The sequence below is a fragment of the Dromaius novaehollandiae genome, chromosome 3, assembly GCF_036370855.1.
Source record: "Dromaius novaehollandiae isolate bDroNov1 chromosome 3, bDroNov1.hap1, whole genome shotgun sequence".
NCBI classification, from domain to species: Eukaryota; Metazoa; Chordata; class Aves; order Casuariiformes; family Dromaiidae; genus Dromaius; species Dromaius novaehollandiae.
Genome location: NC_088100.1, coordinates 83,958,874 through 83,975,497, shown reverse-complemented (window position 1 = coordinate 83,975,497; position 16,624 = coordinate 83,958,874). Strand labels below are relative to the sequence as shown.

The 16,624-nt window shown below is 39.8% G+C and overlaps 1 protein-coding gene across 11 annotated transcripts in view; it reads left to right on the top strand.

Moving 5' to 3' along the window:
- The window catches only part of KIF25 (kinesin family member 25), a 48,641-nt gene extending 33,784 nt beyond the window's left edge, over window positions 1–14,857 (top strand). For 2 of the 11 annotated variants that reach the window (XM_064509312.1, XM_026117255.2), the window contains exons 11-15: window positions 862–1,038; window positions 5,786–5,937; window positions 8,510–8,707; window positions 11,378–11,533; window positions 12,845–14,857. In XM_064509312.1, coding sequence (XP_064365382.1) covers window positions 862–1,038; window positions 5,786–5,937; window positions 8,510–8,707; window positions 11,378–11,533; window positions 12,845–13,002 — 841 coding nt within the window. In that variant the 3' untranslated portion in view covers window positions 13,003–14,857. Of the gene's footprint in view, window positions 1–861; window positions 1,039–5,785; window positions 5,938–8,509; window positions 9,173–11,032; window positions 11,534–12,844 lie in introns of those variants that run through there. The other 9 variants (XR_010388474.1, XM_026117257.2, XR_010388475.1 and 6 more) reach the window with 9 other exon arrangements.
- The last annotated feature ends 1,767 nt before the right edge of the window (window positions 14,858–16,624 follow it).

The following is a 16,624-nucleotide window of genomic DNA, read 5'->3' as shown; positions in this document are numbered from 1 at the left end:
TTAGTAGAACGTAATGCATGGTTTGAACTGATCTGCTGCTATGTTATAATAGAAGAGCCATTAGAGGCTGCTTCAGTTAAGTCTGTTTCTTCTGGAGAAGGGTAGGGGCTAAATCAACAAGAGCCAATGTTGCACTAGAATAAATGTGTCTAACTGTAAATACAGTTTCCTTGAGCAGACAGGCCCTTATTTTATAATTTTTCTGGGATTTTAGGACTACTGTCTCATGTGTTTTCCTCTTGACAGTAATCAGCTTTTACAACTTATGCTTCATACAAAATTGTGGTTAGGTCTTAACAGTAGGAGAGGGGAGTGGAATGTCACAATAACGACCAGAAGTCACAATCAGGCCACACTACAGGAACAAGTTGTGTGGTTTAAATGCAGTCAAAAGTTACTTTTTCTGGGTTCTGCACTGAGGTTGTGGACAGATAACCTCTTACAGATCTAGCTGGAACATTTTACCATCTCTGCCTGCTCATTGCTTGCAATCTGCCCAAGATTATCATGCCTTGAGCTCTGAATGCAGTAACTCCCAGACGGGAATTGGTATAAAAAAACCAGCTTGAGGAGTGAGGGGAGTTAGTGGAGAAAAACAATGTAAGCTGTTACCGCTGTTTCCAAATGAAGGTCTATTTACTGCCTCATGTATAATTTAAGTGTATAATCTTCTTCTTTAGCTCAACAGTAGTATGGGGATGAGGCACAGCCATGACTGAGGATATTTAATAGGCACTTTTATCAGGTTGTAATTTTATTACAAATAAAGAATACATCCTTATTTGCAGATAGCTTACTTGGGATTTGACTTCAGCATTTTTCAGTTTTCTTCATTTGTTTTTTTCTATTTTTATTCTGTAGGCTTATTTCAGAAAAGCCACCAGGAAGTTACTGGGTTGAGGTTTCTGTTGTAGAAGTATATAATAATGAAATTTTTGATCTTCTGGCCAAAGACAGTTGTGGAAGAGTATTTGGCGTCAAACGCGATGTTGTCACAACCAGAGAAGGAAAGAGTGATGTTCCATTGCTTACATATGAGTAAGTGCACAATATGATTCTGATCATAATATGGTGTTAGTGCAGTGCATAGTTATTGCAAAAATCAGTTATGGATGCCAGTGAACGCTTCTGAATAATGAGTCCTTACCATATGCATATGCTCTCACTGTGTTTCAGTTAACACAGTCTATTGCAGTTGCCTCCAAATATTAACATAGTCTCAGTAATAACAATACAATTAATTTTGGTTATACTTCTGTGTTAAGCACCCTCCACTCAGGATGCCTGAAGATAGTTATGTATATCATCATTACTGGATCTAGAGCATCTTGTTAGCGCTAGGAAAAGAAAGGGTAACTCGGTCACAAAGGACTTTCCCTGGAGACTTACGGTATTATAAGAAGTCTTACAGATTATAATAGAAATGTATACACTTATAGATTTTTAAGAAGCTGCAGAGTGTTATTTCTCTACAGTCATTAGGGGATAAAAAAGTGCTATACAAAGAATGACACTTTATGACATGTGGTTCTTGAAAATCCAAGTTCTTCAAATCAAAATCTAAGACTGGACAATATCCCTTCTACTCATTCAGTTTTTAGATGCCCGCCTTCCCAGTGCACATGTGTGTGGTAAGTTTGATTCTTATTTACACGTATCTTGATGTTGAAGGGAGGCCTAAAGTAGTTACAGGCAACAGCTGTACCTATTTAATGCCTCCTTGTACTTGTAAGCTTTATAAAGGCTTGTTAGTATACATAGGAATGGCGTTACATATGTATAGTGTACAAAGCAAATATATAATACTTTCTTTTTATGTATAAAACATATATCCTTGCTATTTTGATTATAAAAATCACATGCTCATAACAATTCATGCATTTACAGGAGCAGATCTGTTTCAAATACTCCATTTTAGTAACAGATGTGCTGTTTATGCTGGTATTAAATAAACATTAATAAAACAGGTTAAGACAAGCCGTACTAGTGGCACTGGAGAGGTGTTGCTACCCAGTGGAATTAAACTCCTGGACATTTCACTGTGAGCCTGCAGAATGTGAACAGATTTCAGAGGGAACATTTCTGCTGTGAACTACAGAGAGGACTGACAACTCAGAAGAAAGTTCTGTTCCTTGGGCAAATGATGTTTGTGAAAAGAAAGAAACATCTTGTCTACTGAAAAGCTTAGCACACTACTGTAACATTTAACATTTCCATGGGAAACACGATGTTTTTATTCACTTCCCTATCATAATGCTTGTCACAATCTAATCTATACTTCTCCAGGAGGAATTGGAAGTCAGATGTGAAAAGCATTCCCCCCCTGCCCCGTCAATTAAAACAAAATGCACCTTCAGTGGACTCACATAAGCATTATAACCACCAGTTTCAGTTTGTTTATGTGGGTTTTAGTTACTGCCTTGACTAAAAATGACAGCGTACTGGAGGGTTGCGTAAATATCCTTTTATTCTACCTGCTTGTATGCATTTATTAACTTGTATTTTCTAGACATTGAACTGCTCATAGAAAAGTAGAACCCCAGAGAAACTGTAAAGTGGCTTACTTCACCAGCTGGGCTGTATAACTCTCTTTTGTTTCTATGAAATAATAATCACTGCACTACTCTAGATGGGTTTAACATTTTTCTCTGGAGTATGTCTACTCTTCACACTTGAGGTTAAATATGATTTCCAGACAAACTCTGCATTCTTGATTGCACTCGGAATGTCCCATAAGAGCCTGGAATGAATTAAAAATGACTAGAGCTTGAAATGATGAATCCTTTTGCTCTCTTTCCATCTGTATTATGCTGCTTGGTGGGTTTCTCTCAGTCTGTGTTCCTGGATTTCCCCAGCTGTGACTATACTGTAACTTTCGGCACCTGGTTAATTTGGATAGATAGAGACTCCCTAGGCTTTATGGTCAGGGGAAAGAAAGACTCCTTCAGAGGTGACTGGGAGCAGTACTTCATTTGTCTGTGCTGATTCCTTCTTCAAGAAGCTAATCTTTTTCCTTTGACTAGAGAAGGAAGGAACTGTATGACTTAGTAGATGAAAAATGGGTACATACAGCATGGGTACAATAGGAGTTGAATACTTTTTTCTGCTTTGTCAGAACCTCCAAGTAATTTTTAATTACAGTACCTCAGTGACCAAGATGCTGGTCTGGATCATTCCTGAGAAAATGTTTACCCTCAAGGAGGCTTTGCATAGTTAGCAGGTGACCCATCTCTTTTCCTAGGCTCTGAGGCACAGAAAGGTGAGATGTGTCAGGGATCTCTGCCATAGAAACAGGAACCAGAAGCTGCAGTAAAGTTTGATTTGTTCTTCTAGTTCATAAAATGGCTGCTGTGTTTATTTCTGTAAATTGTAATGTATGGTAAAGGAACCCGGTGCCTTGAGCTAAGAACCTTCTTAAAACATTTATCTGAATCAATTGATAAATACTCGGTTCTAATGCAAATATACACAAAAATAGGGACATGTATCTCAATTACAATGCAAGCTGCAAAAAAGTCCAATTCATAAGTGGGTTATATTAATAATTATACAGAAAGGTTAATAAGAAAAAGCAAACCCAAACAAAGTAAGGGAACCATTGAGTGAGGCCACTCAGCTGCCTGAAATCTAAAGTAAACAGCTGGTGCTTTGAATAAAAACACATCCTCATTTGTAATAATATTTCATCTCAGAATATATTCGCCTGCTGGGTCTCATTGGTTTCTCCATATGTCCAATAAAATACAGTAGTCGCTTTCCTGTTAACGTGTACATCCTACTGAATCACAAAAATCTCAGTTTCGTTCTTCTTTTACGACTTGGTTGACTTTGGAGAACTTTCAGCATCAAATTTTTAACCTAAGCACAATGGGGCTTCTCTTTGTAGAAGCTGGTCCTTCAGTGTATGGTACATACAGCATGATATAGTCGTAAAGATTATACCAAAAATCATTACTGGGAGGCTGCCCCACTGACGAGCTTGCTCTGACGAGTGTGCAGCTTTGGGCTGGTGGTGCTGTTCACCTCCACAGTCAACTGCAGTTTCCTAATAGATGACCAGCACTAACTGCTTATCCCAACGCTTAGCTCTGTCTGCAAACTCCAGTTGGAGCACAGCAGCTTAGCAGCACGGCCCATTTGCCCGTGCACACTAGCAACAGCTTGCAGAAGCTGATTGCCTGTTGTTATATCCTAGCGAAGGCTGCTCACCTCTCAGGTTATCCAGTTCTGGCTGATCAGCTATTGGAAAATGCAATTCAAGACTCAGGAAGGCAGGAGCTGTCTCCTTGAACCCCAGGCAATAGTTAGATCATCCCAGCATGTGGCTCTGCCTTCCCTGGCTATATAACTGAAGCCACTGCTTCCCTGTTTGTGCCAGGTCAAACTGAGCCAGGGAGGCATTGTGGGAGGCCATCACTAGATGCATAGAGGCAGAGGTATTACAGGGGCTGCAAGTACACGTGGCTCATGATTGCCAGGTTGAAGTCTATAGTGAACATTTAGTTCCTGAAGCTCTTCTTTATGGTGTTGCTGGATTACTCAGGGAATTGCTTATGTTGTTGCTTCTCTCTTAAGTGTGTCTGTCTTATAAAGGTAAGTATGGTATAGCTGTGTATTCCCCTTCTTCAGTATCGATATCTTTGCTTTATTTTCAGAGTAAGTTGTTTCAGTTGGGTATATCTCTTTTTTCTCTGACCTCTTCCTGTATGCCTGTTCTTAGCACATAATATGTTTGTACCCCGTGTGACTTTCACTGAAATTGGCCAAATCTAAGTCATGAAGACCCTGCCTTTTATCACATGCTTTGCAGTGATGCAGAACCAAGTCTAGCAGGCAGCCTGTCAGGACAGTTATTAATGGTTTTGGTGTCTCACAAGGCATTCTGTAACCAGGCTGTGATATGCAGTCATAATAATTTATACACCCATCTACAAACTAATGCTTTGTGGTGTAGCTTGAGTGATTATTAAACAAGGCAGTGCAGTGAAAGGAAAGGGTAAGGAACACCAGTTTATTGGTAATCTTACCTCATTTGCTTTCAGATTGCAAACCTGGGGAAAATGTTTTTTTTTTTTCTTTATCTAATCAGTTTATTTCACCTTCTGTATCAGGTTTTGGCCCTTCAATTGCTCATACTTGCAGTATTTCCTTCAACTGAAAAATAGAACAGATAGTATAAGATAAAATTATCTATATAAACTTATGCCTGTCTATTCTGACACTGTACTGGAACCTCTGTTCACTGAACAGCACAACTGAACTTTTTCACAAGGAATTTGGAATTAATTCTGAATGTGAACTGCAATTTCCAAAGGCCCAGAGAATTTTTTTTTTTTTTTTTCCCTAATTCTGTACCTCCCAAAGAGCAGGTCCTTGTTTAACATAAACTGGTCAACTCCACATCTGTAAGACCAGAGATTTCAGGAATGTCTAAGTCTATTTGTATATTGTTTTCGAAAGTGCAGAGGAGTAGAAATTTGAATCACTCCCAGAGCTGAGGTACTACAGTCTTGCAAGGCTGGCAGGCCACTTCCTCAGCATTTTCAGTATTAAGTCACACTTTTGCCTTGAATTTTCATCTTGGACTATGTCCCACCAGAAAAAGACTGTAACACAGCAGCCTGAGCAACTCAAAACTGAGACCAGTTTAGAGATAGAGTGGGGAATAGTACAGGGAGTTAGAAGAGCTGGGAAGAGGAAATGATCAGCTCGTGTCCAAGTTGCCAGCTTTCTCATGTCATTTTTACTGTGGATCAGTTAAACTTTCTGTTTCTTTATTTCTTAGAACTGTTGAAAATGCATCTGAATTCTTGCATCTAGTAAATAAAGGCCTGCAGTTGAGAGTCAGACACCCAACACTGGTGCATGCTCATTCCTCTCGTTCTCATCTGGTAGTTACATTGACTATAACCACAATTGTCTCTGGAGATAACTTTGGTAAGTAGGATGTCACTAAAATATATCTAGAGCCATTTGTTTTTGAAACACAGTCTGTGAACTGAAAGATTTTTGTATTGTTCTTTCTTCATTTTTCCTGTGCTTAATCCATTCCCTCAGTTCTTTTCTTTTGTTGTTTAACCTTTCAAATAGCTTTTTAAACACCTTACCACTTCGATTTCTGAATACTACTGGTTTATTAGATGCTTTCATAGTAACTTCTTACTTTTCTTTACATGTCTTGACTTACGGAGTTCTTAAAATTTATTTCGTTAGTTGTTTCATGCTATAAAACTGATCAGTAAGTCATCATCTGATAGACACTCAAATACAGTAGTTAAATCACTTTGTATGACATATCATCTAATTATACTTGCTAAGTGTGTGGTAAAGCTAACCAATGTTGGTGGTGTTTTAGGGCATATGCTAATCAGCATATGCTGTTGGGTGATAAAGAATTATTTTTTATCTGCTGCCTTGCAATAAATCCATTAAATTCAAAGTCTCTTGAACAATTAATAATAGGTCACTGCAGGAACAGACAACATAGTTGTTTTATTTAGTATGGCAAAACCTGTATTTCTACATTATAGTTATGTCCTTTGCTTGTTTTTTTCATTACCACATCAACACTTACCACTTTATTGCTTTAGGAATTACTTTGGCTTTTGGGGGGTTAACTTTGTTTTCTTTTGCTCATGTTGTAATTAGACTCTCCTTTTTCAGTGCTGTGGTCTGTTTCCTTCATATTCTGCAGCAACAATATGGTTTTAGAAAGTGGAAAATATTTAAAACATTTTTTCTCTCTAGATTGTAATTGGAAATTAGACCGACAATATTAGCAAAACAGAACAAACACTGCCCTCATTTACCTATGGCCCCTGCCAAAAGACACAGTCATTTTGCATGTTGCAGCTCTCGCATTTCAGATGTTAGCTCTATCCAGTTCCAGATTCTTGTCAATCAGGCAGATGTTACTATTCAAAACAGAGCATTTGCATCGTTACCACACCAGCCATCTTGTCTAGTCCGGACTTCCCTTGGACATTGCTAATGGCAGTCACCCTGCTACATCACATTGTCTGGCAGCAAAACTCCATAGAAATACCTAATTTATGTTGAATGCAGACTTCTAGGTTTACAGTTCATAGCGCAAGGACGAAGATGAGCAGTATGGGTGTGGGGTAGGAGAAACCAGCGTTGCAAATGGGACCTTATTATAGGAGTGTGGCAGTGCATTCTGTTTAAAGGGAATGTTTCCTGACTTAAAATCTATGTGCAATTGACAAGTATGTCAACACTGGAGATCTAAGTCACAAAAAAAAAAGTTATGACGTCTAAGATGAGCTCTTCAACAAAAGCAAGAGTGGACAAGCAAGCACTTTTTCAGGTTTGATTAAGCTCTTATAGCAATTTGTTTCAGTAATGTCTATTGTTTAAGGGAGGCAGTTCCTTCATCTCAGGCTGAAGAGGACAGAGAACACATTTTTACACTGTCTGGACTGAAGCCATTTCTTCTGTGTAAGCCAACACAGCTGCTCAGTCTACAGTGTGAACAGTTAGCTCGGTGTTAGCAGCAGCCTAGCTGGAGAGGTACAGAGTTTTACTGCCCAGTTATGTCTGCTCCCTACTGAAGTTTTGCAGCCCACCGTGAACTTTGTCCTATTGCAGCTAGACTCCTTAAGACCTTAAGCCAGTTTATTGTCTCTATTACCTGTAGCAAAGCCTCTGCCTTTTATTCTTTTATGTGTTTCCTTACAACAAAGAGAGATGGATGAAAGCCAGAACACCGAAGCAAAAAAGCAGAACTGCTTTGGGAAAGTCCTTTTGCACATATTCCTGCTAAGCTAATGCCAAAGCAGCTTTTCCAGAGAATTCATCTTCCTCTTTCTTCCCAGCAGAGAGTGAAAGCCAGATGCTGCTGCTAAGGAAGGGGAAGGATGTGAAGCAGTCTAGTGCAGCTACAGAACAAGGGCCAGGATGAGTAGGTGACCTACCTGAACAAGTGGAAGTAATGCTAACAAGGCTAGTAGCTCATCAGGCAGCGATGCAGCAATGAGATAAGATGGCTGAACGAAGTCTAAAGGGAATAGCAGCAAAGGACAGAACAGAAGAGGCAGGATGAACAATTTTGGCCAGAGCAGCAGCAGCAGATGAAAGACCAACTGCGTAGAAACAGACTTCAGAGCTTACTGCTCCTAACCATCCAAAATCCCACTTTGTTTGCAGTCAGTCTAAAACATGATAAAAAGCGTTTTTGAAGTCCTCAGTGGTCTCCTGTTTCTTGCTTTCCAGCTGGAAGTGTGGATATTGGGGACATCAGATACATCACAACCTACATCAAGTCTTGTTACCAACTGGTATGATCGGTATGATAAGCAAAACCTTAAACAGGATAGGCAAGGTTTCAAACCAGGTTGTTCAGCCTGCCCATATCATTGATTCTGATTTGTATATTGCTTCTCTTAGAATATCCTGAAACAGCAGACATTGTTCTCCTCCCGTAGATGCCATCTCAATTTGCAGTGTCACTAAGAAGCTCTCCTTGTTTTTTTTTTTCTTCACTAACCAGGTATTTCATGGGAAGATGAACTAACCAGTCAGAAGCGAAATAAAGAAGTTTCCTGCACCTTTCCGCAGAAAATGAGGGAAAATAAATCCACCTTTTCTTCCAGGGCCTCTTCACCAGCACAATTTGAAACAACTGAAAAACCGAAGCAAATCAAAACTAGACTGCAGCTGGTGGATCTGGCTGGTAGCGAGTGTGTCGGTAAGCAAATGTATCTGTTTCTAAAAAAAAAGAGCTATTTGGAATGATGGGCATAGATCCTCCCAGATCTGGAGTAAAGCACTTGCCTTTAGCTCTTTATGTAAGGATACATGTTACCCTACTTTTGTACAGGTGGTGGTTTAATCTCACAGATCCTGACATAAATGAAGTTTTGGGGCCTTACTGTTCCAGTTTTACACTGGTGAAGTTTAACTGAAAATCCGATTGCATTAGCCTGAAGTAAGCCCAGGGCAGGTACCCATATCATAGGTATATTCTTTGTTCAGACTGCTTTTCTTAGGTTTGTTTTTCTACTCTGAAAATTATCATGTCTTTGTACAGGAATGTTCAAAGTGTGTAAATTATTTTAATCTTACAAATATTTGTAATAATTGATATCACCATGTGTGGGTTTCTCTGCTTCATTGTGGAAAAATTCTTAAAGGAAGTTGATTTGAAAAGATAATACTGTTTTCATTGTTTCTTCAAAGCATTTTCCTCCTCCCCCTCCTCTGTGCACACAATAATTTAAAAAGCTTGATTATTTCCTAAAGGACAAGCTTTCTTACCAAGAAAAGCCATGCAGCCAAATGTACCATTCCAGAAATAATGTTTTGAAAACTGAACCAGTATTATGAAAGTCTTTTACATTACTGCCAAGAGTTCTCGCTGCTGCTCACTGTTAAACTTTTGTTCTATAGAGAAGCATAATGTAATACATTACTTTTTCGTGTGCTGGAAACTGTTTGGTAAACATGTAACTGAGCAATAGTGTGTGTGTTTGTTCTCTCAGTTCAGTCAGGACAAATATTTACTTAGTTTGGGGCTCAGTGGGCCAGATCCTTCAGTGAAGCCAGCAGAGCTGTGCTCACTTACATCGGTGTTAGGTATGGCCCAGCACATGCAGTAGACTAACCTCTGCCATTGGATACACTGCTGAAGATTTGAAGAAGCTGGACTTACTCTGACAAAAGTGAGGGCAGCTGTTGACTCTTTTTCTTTTTTTTTTTTTTTTTTAAATGTGGGCAAATCGAAGTAAGTGAACAGCAGTACATCAGGTATCACACACACTTAAAATGTACATCAGCACCTTGCCTTGTTAACAGCTGTTAATGTTCTCAACAGCTCCACAGCCACCCTAGATCATTTATGCCATTCACAAGCTAAGTGGTCACTTCTTAGCAAACTCATTTTCGCCTTGAAAACTCAGCTAAATGCTTTGTGCAAGTTCATCTGATCAGACACAGATGTCTGCCATTTAAATGTGTACCCCTTCACTCATTCACAATTTTCTGCTTTAAGGTGATATCCATTGTCTTAGGGAATCCCTGCTTCTCTTCACTGACTATAGAAGAAGCCTGGGGACAGCCAGCAGATACAGACCCAAGTAAAGTTAGTCACAGATACCTCCTATTTGAGATTATTATCCACCCTGTGGCAGGGTTTTCCAAACTGTTTTCCTCTGTGCCACTCTCCCAAGAGACTCTACCATTCCAGCCTCATCCTCTCCATCACAGTAACATTCTTCCAGCCCTCTGTGTTTTTCCTCTTATTGTGCCTTCTCACACTTACCCTTTGAACACCTTTTTTGTTCTCCCTGTTTGGAAAATGCTGGCCTAAAGGGGAAAATAAGATCTTTAGCCTCTCTCTGTACAGCTTCTTTCTCTCTCTAGAGGTGGGAGAGAAGGCAGTTGAGGAAACTGTAGCCCATTCTGATCATTACACTAGCATTAGCTATGCCTAACCTGGTCACGTGCTCTGGGTAATGAGATGTGATTGCAGATGCACCTGTAGCTCTTCTGCTACCCCAAAGAGGTAGCATTTGAATAATGTGATGCTAAATGCTAATAGCAAGTTTCTCTTCCCCAAATGGCAGCAGTAAGGACAGGAAGAATTACTCTTAACTGCACACTCATCAAGACTGATCAAAGAGTTGAACTTTAAGCAGCTTTGCTAAATTGGTGCAATTTGATGTGTAGACCAAACCTTTCAGTGTTGCTTGAGGGCAGCTTTAGCTACACACCACCATGCAGGCTGGATGGTAAAAGGGCATCCTTTTCTGTATGAGCAAGTACAGCAAATCATACCATAGAGAACAGTACCTTACAGAATTTGTTAAACTCCTCAAACTTATGGCCATTGTACAGCTTTGTTTCTGCAGCTTATGTCATCAGCTTCGAAACTCAGTGTCGCTCCTGTTGGTGCTAAGGTATACACACTGGGCAGTTAACTATTACAAGAAATGGTGGAACACAACAGGTTTCTCTCCCAAGACACTGTGGACTGGTGTTTACAAAAGCAGTATTGTCTTCTTTAATCCTGTAGTGTTCCTGCTTACTCAGTTCCCTATTCCTGATACATACAGAGCCAAGATGCACTGCATGGCTGAAGAGATCAACTGTAACATGAGGTACCTCAGACCATCTGCATTCACTGAACTTCTTTAACCCTATTTCAGAAGAATAAATGTACAGAACAATGTATTGCTACTGTGGAGTAAACCACCACTGCATTCTGCTTTTAGCATGGGTGGATTGGAAGTCATGTTTCAGAATGTCTATTTAAAAATGTTGTGTCACAAGTAGGTGACACAACAATAGAATTTTTCACACACTGTACTCGAAGTAGCTGTGCCTAGTCTTATCACTGCCTTCCTCTACACTGTATTAGGTATGTCTGGAGTGACAGGTGCAGCACTGAGAGAGACATCATTTATTAACCGCAGCTTGTCTGCTCTGGCAGATGTTCTTGGAGCAATAGCAGAACAGCGATCTCATGTACCATATCGAAACAGCAAACTTACGCATCTGCTCCAGGATGCTGTAGGTGAGCAATTATTCTGATTTTTGTTTAACAATATAAAAGAGACTACTTTTCCCAACCTTTCCCCCTCTTTCATCGGGTAAAACTAAACAATGAACTTGGGTTGACACATTTCCTTTATATGTGGGCCTGTGCTTTGGAGCAGTGTGAGTACACAGATCTGTGACTACACAGTGTGAGTTCTGAGCTCCTCCTGAATTTGGCTAAGTCTTGATGTTTCCAAGGTTCAGTTTATTAATACGCTTAGAATAATCACAGCATCTCTAATAATACAGTGTGAAAGCTAATGATTGCATTTCACTGGTGTTCCATGTTATGTACAGTTTACAAGTTAAGCTTCAATCTTAATTAGTACAGGGCACAGTCAGGTATTTGCAAATCTCTTACTGCTACAGGACACAGTATTAAGACAAAGGAGACAGACTCCAGAACACCTGTATGGTAGGCTACTATAACTTTTGTGTGTTCAGGTCACTTTTTCTCTAGCTCTTCATCTATGCAGAAACAGCTTTATAGCAAGTAATCTTGGTAGTAATATCAGGTTTGTATCAAGTCCATACAGTATATTAGTTTATTCTTTCCTTCAGCCATAGAGCATCAGCTGCTATGTTTTTAGCATCAGAAGTCTCTAGTTCAAGGTAGTGGCAGTGACTGAGGTAACAGCTCTTCAGACTTTCAGAAAAAGACTATTCATTTTTACTTGACCTTCTGATTTCCCCTAGTGCTGGAGTGAGTGCTGTGAAAGGGGGAAGCCAAAGCAGCAAATAGGCAGGAGCTAGGCTATATGCATGCTGAGCCTGTTTTCAATCATGCTTGGCATATGACGTGGGATACTGTTTAGGTGCGGTGCTTAAAATGGCAATTTCTGTGTTTGTTTAATCACTGCAAACTTTTAATAAATCCATTTTGCTGTACTGCCACACCAATGAGCCATTTTGCCTTCACCCTGAATGTGCAAACATCTGACAAAGCTTAATGAGATGTCCAGACCCATAATGTACATGCAGACTAACTGATGAAGCCTTAAGGGGAAAGAATTCTATATTACAAATTGTGAAATATTTATTCTGCCACTGGGGAAGCAATCATATTCTTAGATATAGGCTTCCCTGTAAGCAGCTGTCTGTTTTCAACAGCTGTGTTTGCATATAGTCTTCTGCTTCTAAAAGCAATGGTAGCCTATGCTGGTTGCTTGTAGATCAGTACATTATCAGTTCATAACTTACTGAAAATAATGGAGTAAATGGGTGGGTTTTGTCTTCTTTTTTTTCTTTCTTTTCTTTCTTTTTTTTTTTTTTTTTTTTTTGCTTTTAGGAGGTGATGCTAAACTGCTGGTGATGCTGTGCATCTCTCCTGACCAGAAGTACTTAGCAGAATCGATGCAGTCTTTGGGATTTGGAACTCGTGCTCGGCAAGTTCAGAGAGGGCAACTCAAGAAAAAAAATCTCCCAGTGCCGAGTAAAGCAAAATAAAACCTAAGACTCCTGTGGATTAAAGTATTATTAATGAGTTCCTCAGACTGAAATGTATATTGTTGTCCTAAAGCCATTCTTCTAGATATCAACTGCCAGATAAAATAAACATTCCTCAATATGGCGTTAGCAAGCCATAAACCTGCTGATAATGTTCTTGCTCCAGGGATAACAAGTACTGACAACAGCTACCAACCATGACGGAATGGCACAGAAAGAGATGAGGCTTTTTTTCGGAGAGCTACTTCAAGACGTGATTTTGGTGATGTGTTTCCTTTGGGCAAGGAAGTAGAACAAGGTCAACAGAACCCTGATTTTAGGATGGCTCACTTCAGCAACGCCAAGGCTGTATTTTGTTATTTCAGTAGAAGGCAGGCATGAGTCAAACTATCATTCAATGCTTCAAAGCAGCAAATGAAAAACTCCCACCAGCCTGGATGAAAATGAGACATGCCATTCTTGGCATGTTCTTCTTTCTAGCATGGGGTCATTCCTAATGCATTATCAGCAGACAGGAGTGTAGAGTATTGAATGGGGTTGGGCTTGCTGATTTTTGACATGAAATAATGACAACAGTGAGATGGAGAAAAGGAATTAGGCTGTATCTGTTATCCTTCCGGAATGTAGCTCAGGAAGTAAATAAGGGATTATACAGCTTTTGTAAAACATGCTCAGGTGAAATGGTTGGAGTGAATTCCACCTCTACTGAGTTCTCTAGGAATAATGCTTTGCCTGTTTTTTGGTCCATGAGTGATGAAAGGCACTAAACTACAGCTTCTCATGACTAATGGGACCTAACTAACTTGTACAACTGTTTTAGTAGCAGACTTGCTTGTTGTTTCATTTGCATTTCTGTAGTACATAAGTTAACCAGAGCACGACTCTAAAGTCATGTCTGCACATTAGAGAAGGATGACTAGAAGCTTCCCAACTACCGAGTGAATAAAACACCAAGAACCCAGTTTATGATACAATGCTTGTTATCTTCAATGGGCTTTTACCATCTTTTATCAATGCTGAAATCACATCATGAGGGGTTTCTGAATGAAGTTATGTGAGGAGAAGTTTCAAGTAAATTTAAGCAATGCTTAAGATGAGAAGTGGTTCTGAGATACATAGTTGGGTTCTAGTAACATCTGGTGGGTTTCATGCACTGGTTGTTTATTGCTCAGCAGAGGCCTCAAGATTCACTCTGAATTTTTGCCTCCAGTAATCACTCTGCCTCCAGACCAGGAGAGAGGTCACTGGTAGGTCACTGAAAGAAGGCTTAAATTGCAGTTGCCTGCCCAAAAGGCTGGAGTTTTTAGTACTCCAAGTCACTTAACCTTCACAAGCATAAATATTTATACAGAGATTATATAGCATACTACTATTGGAATTTCACCCTTGAATATATAACAGCTGCTATATTGCATGCAGTGCTCTGGTGTTCAGAACATTAGCATTGCAACTGGAAAGTTGTAATAATACTTGTTTTTCTAAATAATGTTGCAGACGTAAAAATGCTTTAACTTTACCTGATACCAGCTGTAACAGAAGGGCAGAAAAATCTGGACACACGACCTTATGAAGCTGAATGGTCACTAAGGCAATCTCACATAAAGTGCTAGATGGAGGAATGTTAGCCTATTAAATGAAACACAGGAGCAGACAGCTTCAAACTTGCCATAATCTCATGACAGTTAGGCTACTAAATCACCCAAGATTAGAGCTCTAAAAGGGGTTAAGTGATAGGAGAGGGCTAGCTGACTCCACCGGCATCTTTAAGTTCCTCAAATATTTCTGAGGATTTGGCACCTTCTAAAGTGGTACATACGCATGTAACTTGTCATAAACTGTGCTTTCTTTTCTGAAACTACTCTTCGAAACTTGGCATTTATTTACAATCTATGTGGTAGGGAAAAAACAGCAATAACGTATTGTTAAGGTTGAGAAATAAAACCCTTGAATATCAGCAAATACCAAAAGTTTAAGTTTCTACATTAACATTAACTCTGCCAAATTGTGCATATGCAGTGTTCCCTGTTCCTGTTTTCCTTGTCATTGTAGCGTATTACTCTCTGTTTGACCTACACGATGAAGTGTACAAGATATGCAGGGCAGCAAAGTTAACATTTTGCTCTAAGAACTTTCAGTTTTGGAATTTCCTGGGTTATAAAGGCTTGATTTCTCAGTCCCTGTATCAGATTTGATGTACTGAAGAGAAGGGTGAAAGCTGTAGCCTGAAAGGGTGAAATGGCTTTACTCTGTCATGTAAGTTGGATCATCTTCTGCGCAAAGGCTCTCTCAGACCTGTTTATAGAGATGCAGTGGTCTTCAGACAGATGTAACTAATGTCCTGAGGAGCAACAGAAAGTGCATGTACAATGTCCTCTAATTCTCTGCTATAATTTTTTAGCTTTCAGGTTTTATATGCTTCAAAATGACAGCTATGTTAGAAAAGCAGGGGTGAAAGATATCCATGGAATTCCTTAGAGCAGCTGATTTAAGATTACCTTTGCTGACCAAAACCTATCCTGACAGATCAGTCCACATTATTTTCCAACTGTAAGGCTGAAATCCAAATACCAGTACAGCAGCTGCCTGGGAGGTCTGGAGTCAGCACTCGTGCCAGCATACTCCTGTCTTACATAAAGGGAAGCAGCTTCAACCAAGAGACTGAGAACACTCCTCATCGCTGTGCCTTACTCACCCCATCCTCTAACCCACAGGCCAAGCACCATCCTAGGAAGCAGAAATTCTGGATCCAGCTCAGAAACAGAATATTCAAACTCATATCTCACCTCTAACAAGTGAGTGCTCTAGCTGTGAGGACATCCTGTAGATCTGGTGATGGTGCAGTGGAAATGGGGCTATGGTTGAGCTGGACCAATCTCCAAGTCCCAATAGCAGCAAGTGCTTGTCTAGGGTAAAAGAAAAAAAAAAACACATATACCAAGTTAGCAGAAAAAGCCTAGACATATCTAGAATCAGACAAAAGCTTTCAAGGTACAAGTCCAAAATTTGGCCCAAAGCTACAGTCTGGTGCCTACATTTCTCAGTGGATTTATTGTTACAGATGGAATTTATCACTTGCCAAGCCCAGCTTTCCATACAAGGGAAGCCAGCAGGCAGTAAACTAGAGCACAGTAGCTGCTCTACATTAACTCCATGTGAGGACACTTTATTTATTTATGTACCCTTTGTGCAGGGCAGCTTACTATGCTCCGATAGCTACCTCACACACAGCACATGGCTGGCATACTTTAAATTCACAGTAGCGTATAGCACTTCAGCACCCCTTTGTAAACAAGCCATTAAGCTTCCTCATGACCTAAGAGTACTGTTGTCAGTAGAGCCCAAGGAAGCAGTTTGATGTGTAAGTGCCAAGAGCACAATTGGTTAACTCTGCTGCAGCTCAACACGGGGTTATAAAAAGCAGTAATTAAACCAGCTAGTGCCTTTGGCCAAGTCTTAAACAAAATCTTGACCTATGCTGAAGTTCGAAAATTATATATTTAATTTCCACATGTAGCTTCATGCCTTGGCAGCAGCCATGCCACAGAGAAAGGCTCCTCTTGATTTTAGCCAGGCTAGAAAAACCATAATTAGCATTGGAAAGTTCACAAAAATGTTGCATTTG